Source organism: Pseudochaenichthys georgianus, chromosome 18 (genome assembly GCF_902827115.2).
Source record: "Pseudochaenichthys georgianus chromosome 18, fPseGeo1.2, whole genome shotgun sequence".
NCBI classification, from domain to species: Eukaryota; Metazoa; Chordata; class Actinopteri; order Perciformes; family Channichthyidae; genus Pseudochaenichthys; species Pseudochaenichthys georgianus.
Window position 1 is genome coordinate 21340349 of NC_047520.1, and position 12503 is coordinate 21352851.

General features: G+C 42.2%; 1 protein-coding gene across 2 annotated transcripts in view; it reads right to left on the bottom strand.

The window, feature by feature from the left end:
- The window catches only part of mta2 (metastasis associated 1 family, member 2), a 63413-nt gene that overhangs the window by 32796 nt on the left and 18114 nt on the right, over positions 1-12503 (bottom strand). For both annotated transcript variants that reach the window (XM_034105982.2, XM_034105981.2), the window contains exon 2: positions 5834-5901. In XM_034105982.2, coding sequence (XP_033961873.1) covers positions 5834-5901 — 68 coding nt within the window. The remainder of the gene's footprint in view (positions 1-5833; positions 5902-12503) is intronic.

Sequence of the window (12503 nt, forward strand, 5' to 3'; positions counted from 1 at the left end):
GTTGTTTTTCTGGGGAGCTCATTGAAGATGACGTCACGGCTCCGCCTACACTGCGTTACTATAGTAACTACCCCAGTTCCTAAACTGTAATGGAAGCGCAGCATTAAAGTGAGCCGGGCCTAATAAGGCCAAACCAAACTGAGCGAGGCCGAGCGAGGCCTGCAGTGGAAACGCGCCATTACATTTCTCTGTCTTACTGTTACCCCAATCTCATAAATCTCCTGAATTTATGAGATTAAGTCATCATCATATCTCATCAATCAGAGATTAACATTTTTTTTTAAGTGTATAATAAAGTTATTTTTTTTTAGATGAAGCACTATTTAAGTATTTATAATTTGAAGTCTGCGATAATATTTGAATAGTCTGAAAGCCAAGACTTTGAAAACCCCCTGTTCCGGACCCTGTCGTGTCATTATATTCAGGAGGGGGGGGGGGGGGGGGGTCTGTCTTTTGGTTCTGGGACTTGTTTAGCATGTTTTGGTGGATAAAACAGGCTGCTCTGTGTTTTGTGTCGCTGTAACTTCTGTTCATTGACCTCTGTCACCGACCAATTCAACTTGCTCGTGATTTCCGCCTGTCCACCATATTTACGCTAGCCCTGGTTTCCCAAAATTGAATGCGACGTTGCTACCAGGAAATTATTTTGAACTATATAACTTTATTGTCAAGCCCTCAGTTTTTGAATTAAGGAATCAACCTTGATGTTTATCTGCCTTGTTATAATGTATTGATATCATTATTCAATACAAAAGAAAAGAAAAAAGGTTATTGTCCAGCCGCAGCCAGAAACTAAAGAGGCAACGTCACTACGCTATGATCAATTATGTTCCGTCACTGCATTGATGCAGAATCGTCCGCATTGCAATGCATCTTAGAAACGATTAACACCCCTACTTTGTACCTACGACCTATTTTTCTGTGTCTTAAACAATGTTGACCAAATTCTGTTTTGTTTTTCAGTTCTGATTCTTGGAATCTTTTTAGAGCGTGCCAGGAATAAAATGCAGGTAAAAGCCACTTTAATAATCAAAAGCTGTACACTGCCACAGGGTGTTTTGCTCATGGTATCTATACCAACCACACACTTATCACAATCAACAATTCGTACAGGTAACAAAGTATGTGTTCTCTCCTGTCACGTGCAGACAACTTTGTTGCACTTAGTGGCTTTGTGTTGCTTTTTTCGCTAACCAGAGAGGCTTTCAATGTGAGCAGCAACAGCTTTCTGAAACCACTGTCACCAATTGTATTGAGTGCTTAGACTGGAAACTGGCGTTATGTAAAATATGGGGCTACATAAAAAAAGCGATTTTTGTTTGTGGATCAAAATATTGGGGGTGGACAATGAAAGTTATAGGTTTGTATTATGTTTTTTTACTTTTTAATTCATTGTTGTACATACATGTACTTTGTTCAAAATAGATTTTTTTTTTACAAATAGTATACATAAATAACACCAACTCAGTGTTTTTTTTTTTTTTAAATGTTCAGCAGCAGGTTAAGTCTGTACAACCTAAAGGTTTAAATAGTCTGGTCAATACTTCCATTGAACTGACTTCAACTGGAAGCCTTCGGCATTGGGTGTCCACTGTCCAGCCTGTGATTTGGAACCTAACTTCTGCCTGCTGTTTGAGTTTCTGCTCTCTTCTGCTTGTGTCATCAGGTTTCCTCACACAAGCCAGTGTAGATGACAGCATACAGCAGGTGGCCTTGATGTTGTGTGATGTAGCTTTGTGGAGCTCAAACTAATAAAAAACACTTCCACAATGCTGAAGTTGTTTCCTTTTATAAAACCCATTTCTCCACAGTTTGCAACACTTTACTCAATTGTAAAAAGCGCAAAGATGTGGATGCGATTTCTAAAATAACCTGACTTTTCCCTACCATTACAAGCATTTGGGAATATTGGAACCTCAAGCTATTGAACAGAATATAAAAACAGTGCTATATTTTCCTATGTTATACTCTCATCACTCACTGTGTCGGTGTTCCACGGAGTCCGCCTCCAGACACTTTTCTACTGCTAGCCATGGCGCTAAATATTAGGGCTGCCCTCGACAAGGGATGGGAATTTGAAAGCAAATGTATATTCGAATATTCGACCCCCGAAAAAACGGTTAACCGAAATGTACATCCTATAAAAAAAAAATTGGGTAACATTTTTTTTAAAGATTTTTTGATCCAATTTTTTTTGATCCAATTTTTTTCCAATAATTTTTGGAAACAAATACATACATGTTCAAATAAGTGTAGAAAACAAGTCGAATTTATCAAATGTATTGAACAGGTGATTACAGTTTGACAGCTATAGGCCTACAGCTTTCATTCACAATCAGGCCAGCTGTAGAGAAGACCCTCTCAGCTGGAACGGAGACAGAGGTTGTGGGTATAGCAAGGTATAGTGTGTATAAGTTTAATTTGTCATAGTTTGACCTCTACACCGCACTCACTAACCTGGTCGAAATATTTCCACACATTACTCCTTTTTGACGCCATGTCTGTGTAGGACTCTTCTTGGAGTGTAAATAATTACCGGACTATGACTGGTAAAATATGTTAATACCGGCTAAATCTAAAATCTAAACTAAATCTCTCCAGTCAAAATGTCTATGTACTTTGCCGCCACACACGGTTGCCAAGCAGCGCTTATTGTTGTTTAGGCTGGCCACTCATGTGTCGCGAGTGTCGACAGGGGGCGGGGGAGCACGCTCATGAACTGTTAGCGGCGGAACCTTGCAACGGCTGCGGAGCTCATTTGCGCCACATTTGGGCCTAAGATGAGGTTAGAGTCTGCGTGACCTGCGTGTAGGGAGGGGCAGCAGCCATATCATTGGCTAGAACTAGCTAGATCTGATGGATTTGGACATAAACACGAGTGAAGTATAACCGGACGCGCGCGAGAGAGAGAGATCAGCACCTGCAGCTCTGCCCGCTGTGAGGGACCGTTGAGCGGAGCAAAACACACCGTTAGACGTCACTTAACACATTTAGCTTTGGCACCGTCGTATACAATTTGATAATATGTAATCAACTTAGGCGTCACTCAATCAAAAATTGATTGATTTTTTAAATGAATACATGAATAATTTCGAATATTCGATTAATCGTTCCCATCCCTACCCTCGACTAAAGATTTTTTTAGACGACCAATAGTCGTCAATTTAGGCGATTAGTTGAATAATCATCGCACGTTTATGATTATGATAATAAATATATATATTCTTTTTCATTCTTTTGTCCCCTCCCATATGGTTTTAGTTTCAAAGGCTGGTAAAGAGCGTTATTATAACAGCATGGTACATTGTGCTTCACATCAAATATAAAATAACACTGAACCTTTGAAATATAAATGAAATGTAGAGAGCGCATGAGTCACAGCGCACGGACGCAGCTGTGTAAACAGCAGAAGCTCCGGTGAGGATTCTTATTGTGTGTGTGAACAAGCAGCGAGGACACAGTTGGTTCTAGTTATTCAAATCTGAACAACCCAATAAATACTACCGAGGAAACGGAAACACTGAAAATATGAGCCTCTGCAAAAATCCCTCCGCGCATTACGTCATGAAATGAAAGCTTTATCTTTTTCTGAGGTCAGAATGAATCTTATAGGTCTATATCAGTGCTTCTCAAAGTGTGGTCCCTAGTGGTCCGTGAGTATATTGGTAACATTTCACATTTGAAATAAATAAATAAACTTTCTTTTTTTTTCAACTAATGAAAAATTGCTCGATTTAGACTTTATTAGTCGACTAGTGATAGTCAATAGTCTATTAGTGGGCAGTAAATATCTTCCGGAGCGCAACATAAAACTAACGTGCTTCAGCACCACTGCTGGAATAAATCCTAGGGGAACAGGAACACTGTATTATCCTGAGGGCTATGATCTAGTGGTAGCACTTCAGGTTGGAAAGATGATGAGGGGATCATAGTCCCTGGGGGGGGCTGTGATCTTAAGAGGAGAGAAGCAGGGACAGACAGAGAGAGCTTCCATCCACAGTCCAGCTCCAGTGGTCCTCTCTCTAGCTTACTATCCATTCATTGTGCTGAGCAGCCATTAGCACTCAGGACGCTGCAGTCCTCCTGGTGCTCAGCACAGGCCCTTCAATGTAAGAGTGTTACATAAATGAGCTTAATCATTTGACTGGGAAACGAGCCTGTGTCATATGCTGCTGCTGTTATATAAGTGGCTCCTGTAACAGTGTCCTGTGACTACTAGGGATGTCCCGATCACCTTTTTTTGCTCCCGATCCGATTCCGATCATTTGATTTTGACAATCTGCCGATACCGATTTTTCCCGATCCGATCTTTATGCAATGCATTAAGAGAAAAAAAAGGTAACAGATAACGGCTGGTCATCCAATGCGATGAATTCAGCTATCTTGGCTGTTTTTTGGCCTTTTCACCGTTCTGGGGCAGTTTCTCTTTCCTTTTAAAAGTCTCTGAAAGTGTCGGTTGTTTCAGTGCCGTTACCTGAGTGGCCGCTGTGTACTCGTCGTGTTGTTGTTGGTGTTTGTTTCTCAGGTAGCGTATTAGATTGGTCCTGTTGAACGTAGCTCTGTTCTTTCCAGCACGCGGAACCTCCGCCTTGCAAACATTGCATCTGGCTGTTACACTGCCTTCGCTTTCAATTTTATAATACTTCCAAACTCCTGACATTTTCTCTGTCCCGAGTCACCAGCTGAACGTAGCCTCTCGTTAGCTTACTGCTACTATTAGACACTGCGCCCACTCTGTTGCCAGATTTCAGAGAAATAAGCAACCAGGTCTATGAAAACAAGCCCAAAGAAAGCAACACATACATGATGTTGTGTAATTTTAAACCAAAACTAAGTCCTCAGGATGACTCTAAGACGTGAACATGGTCATTTTTGTAACATTTAAATAAAATAAAAATATTTTTTATATAAAAAAAAGAAATTAAAAAAAATCCCGATCCCCGATTTATTTCTCCCGATTCCGATCTTTTGAAAATGACGTGATCGGCTCTGATCCCCGATCACGTGATCAGGACATCTCTAGTGACTACAGTAGCTAAGCTCTAGGATGAGAAGTGTGTCGGAAAGACAATAAGAAATGAAAAGGATGTTGATTCAAACCATATTACGGCCCGTCCACACTACAGCGTCGACAACTCCAATCTGCCCATTCACTTTGAATGGGGTGACGTCACGTTGCCTCGCTTTTTCGCCGAACTGAATTGTGGGTAGCATAGCGGTCCGTCTCCGCCGGAGACGCCGGAGTAGCCAGCGCCAGCCAATCAAATCCCGTTTCGGAAAATCTGACAGCTCAAGCCGTAGCCAATCAAACCGCGTCTAAGCTGGGAGAGATATCCCGCCGTTCATTTCTATATTTAAAAAAAAAGATGGAGGAGAAACTAATTATCGCTGTAGCAAATCACCCGGTTTTGTATGACCAGCCCCTCTTCACCTACCGGGATACAAACCGGAGGAACCAGGCATGGAGGAAGGTGGCAGAGACAGTGGGGGAAACTGGTAGGTTTTCGCCTGTTTGGGGAGTTTATATATATATATATATTGCTCCCATAAAATCCCCGGGGTTTTTGCTTTGTATGTCGGGGGCGGGAGATTCATGTGATTGGTTGTTGGTCGTGTTGCTTGAATAAAATCCCCAAGCTCCAGACACGCCCAGCTCCAAGCTTTTTTTGAAGCTGTAGTGTGGACGCTCCGTTAGAGTCCTGATGTACCAATCTTAACATTGTATGAAACACAGCCTGGTAAGGGTATACGAAAGAACAGAACCCTGTGCAGCATTACAGAAAAAACCGCTGAAATGAATACATGAGGCTAAAAGAAGAAAGAGATAACCAACCTTATTGAGCTCTTCTATTCTACGAATCAGGTAAGGGTTGCTGGAGGAGTTCTCGAAGTACACGTAATCTGGAAAAGACAGAAATAAAAAGGTTAGACTCAGGAAAATATGTTAGTCGAAATCGGCATCAGATTTGGCAGTAAACAGTTGAGGCTTTCCAGTGAGTAGACTGACTGCATGATACATGATCGACTGATTTTAAGTAGGGTTGCCAGAAACTGACCGTGATCAAATTCGAAAATCGGACAGCCCTGGCGAATATTAATCGATTATTATTAAAAATAATTTTCGATTATGGAGACTGTAACGAATATTCGAAAAATCGCTGGCATCCCTAATTTTAAGTGTAAACTAGGATTAGAGGTTAGGGTTAGAATCGCGTACACACTGTATGTAATTACTGCAGGGCGTTACCCAAAGTGTGTAGCAGTGGTTGTACTCCAGTTTGAATTTTAAATAACAACCCCCCCCCCCTTTTTCCGTTTTCATTTCAAATGTTCATGTTGACTTTTATCCACAAATCCCATTCAATACAGGGTTTTTTCTAGAAAGATATAATATGAGGGTGCTGATCTTGTATATAAGATATATTAATTCTCTCAAGAACATGGCGCCCGTATACAAGATTGCGCCTCAGACGTAAAAAATAGTGCAACGACGGAGCTCCCTAAAAAACAAAGCTGTCTTTGCCACCTGGCGGTCTGTTCAACAAGATTTTCATATTTGAACAGAAATAATAATTTCTGGCATCACTAAGATTTCACAGGGAAAATTGGGATTTTTGTATGAGGGCGCACGCCAAAAGTAAAATGGCACTGTGCACCTGTTTAGACAGAACCCTGCAATGTATGCTACATAAGTCAAGATTTGAATATTCAAATGTTATCACCAGAATCGGAGGACCATGAATATTGGCAACAGATTTGAAGGCAATCTGTCTGTTGACTGGAAGTTTGAAGATCATTGAGAGATGAGTCCTACTGTAGTGGGTTCTATTCATTCAGAATCACTCAGTATGTACAATGTGTGCTGTCCTCACCCTCCTCCATCTAATCCAGAGCTCTTCACAGCCCTCTCTGATAACCACAGGCAATCCTTCCCACACACACAGCACGACTCTACTTTATTCAATGTTGCGAAGGAGGGGGAACCGAAAGAGCAAACGGGTCAAAACGTAATGGACAAAGAAAACGTTTCTAACTTATACCTGCTGCTCGTAATTCGACATAACAACAATCATAATAAATCCAGAAGCCCAATTGGATCAAATCCAGCAGCTACAATTATATTCCTGTTTTACTGGTTCAGGCTACTGGTGTAAATGTGTTGGTTATGTAGAGAGGCTTGTGTGCCAGTTTAGAAGGCTTCTCCAAGTCACATCACAAAGGTCATGAGGCCAGTAGGCTAGCCAAGAGCAGCATGACGCTCAGATGAGCAAGCAGTCTGCAGCGCACTAAACCTCCACTCCATAGAACGCAGCTAATATACTGGCATCACAGCTCCAAAGACTGGTATGAGGAGCGTCAGTTAAAGAACCTCTTAATGCTTATATTTTCATCCAAACAAGAAAGCCATCCAATAAGCCATACTACTACCCCTAAAGACGGTCCGCCTAATACTGGGACCATGTCCTAGTGAGGTGTAAATGACATCTGAATTAGGCTGGTCAACAAACTCCACCTCGTCCTGCTGTCTCGAGCTGTCTGCCAACACACTCATTTGTTGATAATCAAATCCACAAATAAGTAGAACACATACAGCAGTATCACTTCTTTTGACTAGGGACTAGTGCTGCACGATTCTTGCTCAAATGTGAATCACGATTTTCCTCCATAAGAATTGAGATCACGATTCTCACACCATTCTCATCGTTTCAATGAAAATATTTATTGCACTCTTACTCTTAGACGTCAAGTGAGTACAATGCATTTAAACAGACAACATTTGTCTCTCTTGTAACAAAAACATAACTTTGTCTTTAGTCTGTAGTTGCTGAATACTCAACAAACATTACTACATTCAAAATGTGGCACCTGGAGCCAACTATTGTGGCTTTAAACTAGGGATCGACCGATATGGCTTTTTCAAGGCCGATACAGATACCGATTATTAGTAATCAAGGAGACCGATAACCGATATTTGGAATCGATATACATTCATATTTATACAGGTGTCAAAATGTAGAATAACAGAAACTCCAACACAACTTATTTGAGATGCATTTAAGCATATATGATGTTTAATGAACTTTTAAACATCTTACAACTGGTTTCCTCTCTGAGCCCTTTTCTTCAGTGCAGCCATCTGCTATGAGTTACGGCCCGTCTACACTACAGCGTCGAAAGCTCCAAGCAGCTCCAAGCTGCCCATTCACTTTCAATGGGGTGACGTCACGTAGCCGCGCTTTTTCGCCGAACTGAATTGTGGGTAGCCGAGCGAGGCGTCTCAGGCGACCCAGGCGACCAGAAGTTGAACATTGTTCAACTTCTGGTCGCCTGGACGCCGGAGTAGCCAGCGCCAGCCAATCAAATCCCGTTTCCCAAAATCTGACAGCTGAAGCGCTAGCCAATCAAACCGCGTCTAAGCTGGGAGAGATATCCCGCCGTTCATTTCTATATTTTCAAAAAAAGTCGGAGGAGAAACTAACTATCGCCGTAGCGAATCACCCGGTTTTGTATGACCAGACCCTCTTCACCTCCCGGGATACAAACCGGAGGAACCAGGCATGGAGGGAGGTGGCAGAGACAGTGGGGGAAACTGGTAGGTTTTCGCCTGTTTGGGGAGTTTATATATATATTGCTCGCATAAAATCCCCGGGGGTTTTTGCTTTGTATGTCGGGGGCGGGAGATTCATGTGATTGGTTGTTGGCCGTGTTGCTTGAATAAAATCCCCAAGCTCCAGACACGCCCAGCTCCAAGCTATTTTTGGAGCTGTAGTGTGGACGCTCCGTTAGAGAGAGACAAGAAGTGGGGCTGCAGGCTGACATGCTTAACTAACAATAATGCTTCATTTATTATATCTGTCTATCTAGCATAAAATCCCAATAAGCTGCGTGCAACTGCAAAACACTAGTGCTAGCTAATGTTTTGCAAACTATTAAAAGTGAGGCTATGACAGTAGACCTAACGTTAGTCTAGTAGCCTCACTTCTAATATGTTGCTAAACATTTGCTAGATACACGTTGGCTAGCTAATGAGCTTCACATATCAACCTGAAAAACTGCGAGGCTCCAGTCGCAGCCCCTCCCCCCCCCCCACCACAGTTACTCCGCTGCGAGACGCTTCACGCTCCCCCAACTCTGACTGACTTCCCGCGTCCCTGTGTAACTGGGAAGCTGATAGAATTGGATCATAAGATCGTGGTGTTTTTGGAACTTCAGCATAGGGTTTAACACATGTGGCTCTGCCGCTCAGCGCTGCTGCTTGCTTCAGTCTGTGTCTGCGTTCTTTCGCACCTGCCTGTAATCTGAGAAGGTCCCGCCTCTCTGGCTGGCTCCCGCCCGGAAATCTTCAGTAATAGCCTATCAGATAGCGCTGTGGGCGGGACATCGCTCGTGTACACAGAGTGGTGACTGCAGCCAGAGAAACGGCCGCATCAGAGCCAAAGTTGTATCGGCAATTTGATAAAAAAAAAGGCCGATACCGATAATCGGTCAAATGCGGTCCCCTCGGTCCATCGATCCCTACTTTAAAACAGACACCATCAAAGTGCTGGACTTAAATCCAAGTCTCAGTTTCTTGTAGCAAAAACATAGAGTAACTCAAATGAATTTGACAGCCAACTACTGTGGCTTTAAACAAAGTGCTTGACTTAAACTCAAGTCTCTCTGGTAACAAAACATACAGTAACTAAAATAAAGATAAAGAGTGCTGAACATAAAAAATAGAATTTTTGCAGCTTTATAATAACAAAATGTAAACTTTGCAGTAGCACCTGTCCACAGTGGACACCCAACTACTGTACAACAACACCAACCTGTTTGTTACAGGGAGGAATGCACTTCAGTTACTCAAAATACCTCACCACAGTGCTGAATATAAAAACAAAACAGTCACAGCTTTAGAATAATAATATAAAAAAATAGCACCCAGTTCAACTACTGCACTTAAAGGTTCGTACTGAAAAAAACAAACTTAAACAAAGTGCTAGACTCCACTCCATCTTACTTCTTCCTTCTCTCTGTCTATACCCGTGTACACTCATGTTCCGATTAACCCAGCTTCCCCAAATGTCTTTCTTTTTGGTGTCTATATACGCTGGGATCCGGAGTCATGGATGATCCTGCGGTCCTGTGTCCTGGATCGCGAGCGCTGGATCTTGAGTCGTGGCTGTGGTCCTGGATCATAGGTCCTGGATGGATATCCTCGTGGATTCATCTTCCTATTATACACACATGCATTTCCAAACATTTGGACTACCTATGTTGCAAATGTATTATCTTTTCAATTTACACACGGCATCTATTGCACGTCTGTCCGTCCTGGGAGAGGGATCCCTCCTCTGTTGCTCTCCCTGAGGTTTCTCCCATTTTTCCCTTTAAACTGGGTTTTCTTTGGAAGTTTTTCCTTGTACGATGTGAGGGTCTAAGGACAGAGGGTGTCGTATTGTCATACTGATATTCTGTACACACTGTGAAGACCACTGAGACAAATGTAACATTTGTGATATTGGGCTATATAAATAAACATTGATTGATTGATTGATTGACTGAGTAGTAATGTCACTGAATCAAAAGGATTAACTTAAATACTGCAGTCAGTACTGAATATAAAAACGGAACAGAACATAAAGTTACAGCTTCAGAATAAATGTAAATAAAGCCTAGCTGCCTAGCTACTAGCACAGTCCATCTACTGCACTTTAAGACTCTTGGCTAAGAACACCAACATGTCGACATTCTGAGGTTTCAGGGAGGAACGCTGGCAAGTTACAATGTTCCCCCCTTTTTTTCATCGGTGTTGTTGTTATTGTCCTCAACCTCCTCGTCACTCATTTCTGTTTTTCCTGTACTACTAGTCGCTCTCGTCACTCTTTGCTAATCAGTGCTAATGCTAACGCTTCCGTAAACATACTGCCGGCTCCTGCCCTCACGTGCTGCAGTCAGTGAGTGTTGCCAGGTATACTTATTATAAGCCACATTGGGCTTATCTTTCTGTGAAGTTGCTTGGTAGTAAGTAATAATGGTTGTTGCGGTTGAGAGCTTGTAGATAGGTTATTTTCAAATAGCCGACCCGACATATATAGGTTTAAAGTGCTCATGTTCTTTTGCGCTTGTTTTCATAGACCTGGGGGGTATACTGCGAAGCAGGATTTTCGCTTAGCCGGCTAAATTCAGGGAAAACTCCGGCTTTCCGGTCATCCGAAGCTGGTTCTCTTTTTAGCAGGCTAGATCTCCATGGTAATATATGCTAAGCAGCTAACCTGGTCGGGACCAGGTTAGGTTGCAGGCTAAGAGCTCAACTCAGTGAAAGCACCGCCTGCTGACCAATCAGAGCTCAGTGTGCGGAGTTTAAAGCGATCAAGTCATATTACAGGAGAAAGGAAATACAGAAAAACTGCCGTCGCAGGAAAGACGGCCGGCAAAAATCACCGACTGTGTGAACGTGAACATTAATAGAATATCACAATCTGACTATTATAACATTAGCGTTAAGAAAGCTTACTTAAATATCTGCCACAACATCAGTAACCGGATCAGAGTACATTAAGTACAGTCCGCGGCATATCACTTCATAATGTATCATATATCTCCTGATCTGAGTCAGCTGAGCCGTATCTGGCCGTGCAACACTCACAGTGTCACATACTGTATGCAGAAGTATTATTTTAAGCAACACATAAGTTGACGAAACACTCGAGACAAATGTAATTGAAGTCAGATCGTGTTTTAGACGGGCAGTGATATCATAAACCTGTTAATGTACGCATTCAAACACTTGTTCTGTTCCCAGCTGTGTTCACCTTGCAGGTGCAGCTCTGGAGGCTCTGATCCTGATCAAGTGTTTAAGTCATGGATGTTTAAAGTTTAACTTCTTCATTTTTGACTAGTATTAAAGTTCACTTTTCATTCAGGAAGTATGACGCTGCGCTGTCAGTGCGCTTCTCCATGTTTGTGATTGGTCGAATGCTCCAGATACCACCCCTTTCATGTGAACGCGCACCTAACTAGATAGGACACGGCTGGCTTGAGCGATCCACTTGATAACCAGCGTCGTAGTACAGTTTAGCGAGAGCGCGTATGTTTTGGATTAGGCCAACCGGCTAACTCAAACATATCCAGGTTAGGTTGAACCAGCTTCGTAGTATAGGCCCCTGGTTGCTTATTCCTTCCACAAAAACTGGCAACACTAGTGGCTGCAGCGTTAACACTGCATGAGAGGAGGAGAGACAGACAGAACACTACCATTTGCATGCGATCATGGTACTTTAATGTTAAATGTATAGAGTATATTTGCTTACATCGTTTAAGTATGATTGACATCGCAAGTTGGTATTATTCAGAAGCAAAATAATAAAAAAATTTAAAAAATCAGCTTGACGTCATAGGATCGCGGTAATTTAGAAATGAGATCGCATAGGTGTCTGAATCGAGATCACGATCTTTTTTCGATTAATCAGTGTGAGAAAAAGTTTTTAGAGAGTACTTGTCCATGGACAAGTGAGTTTGGC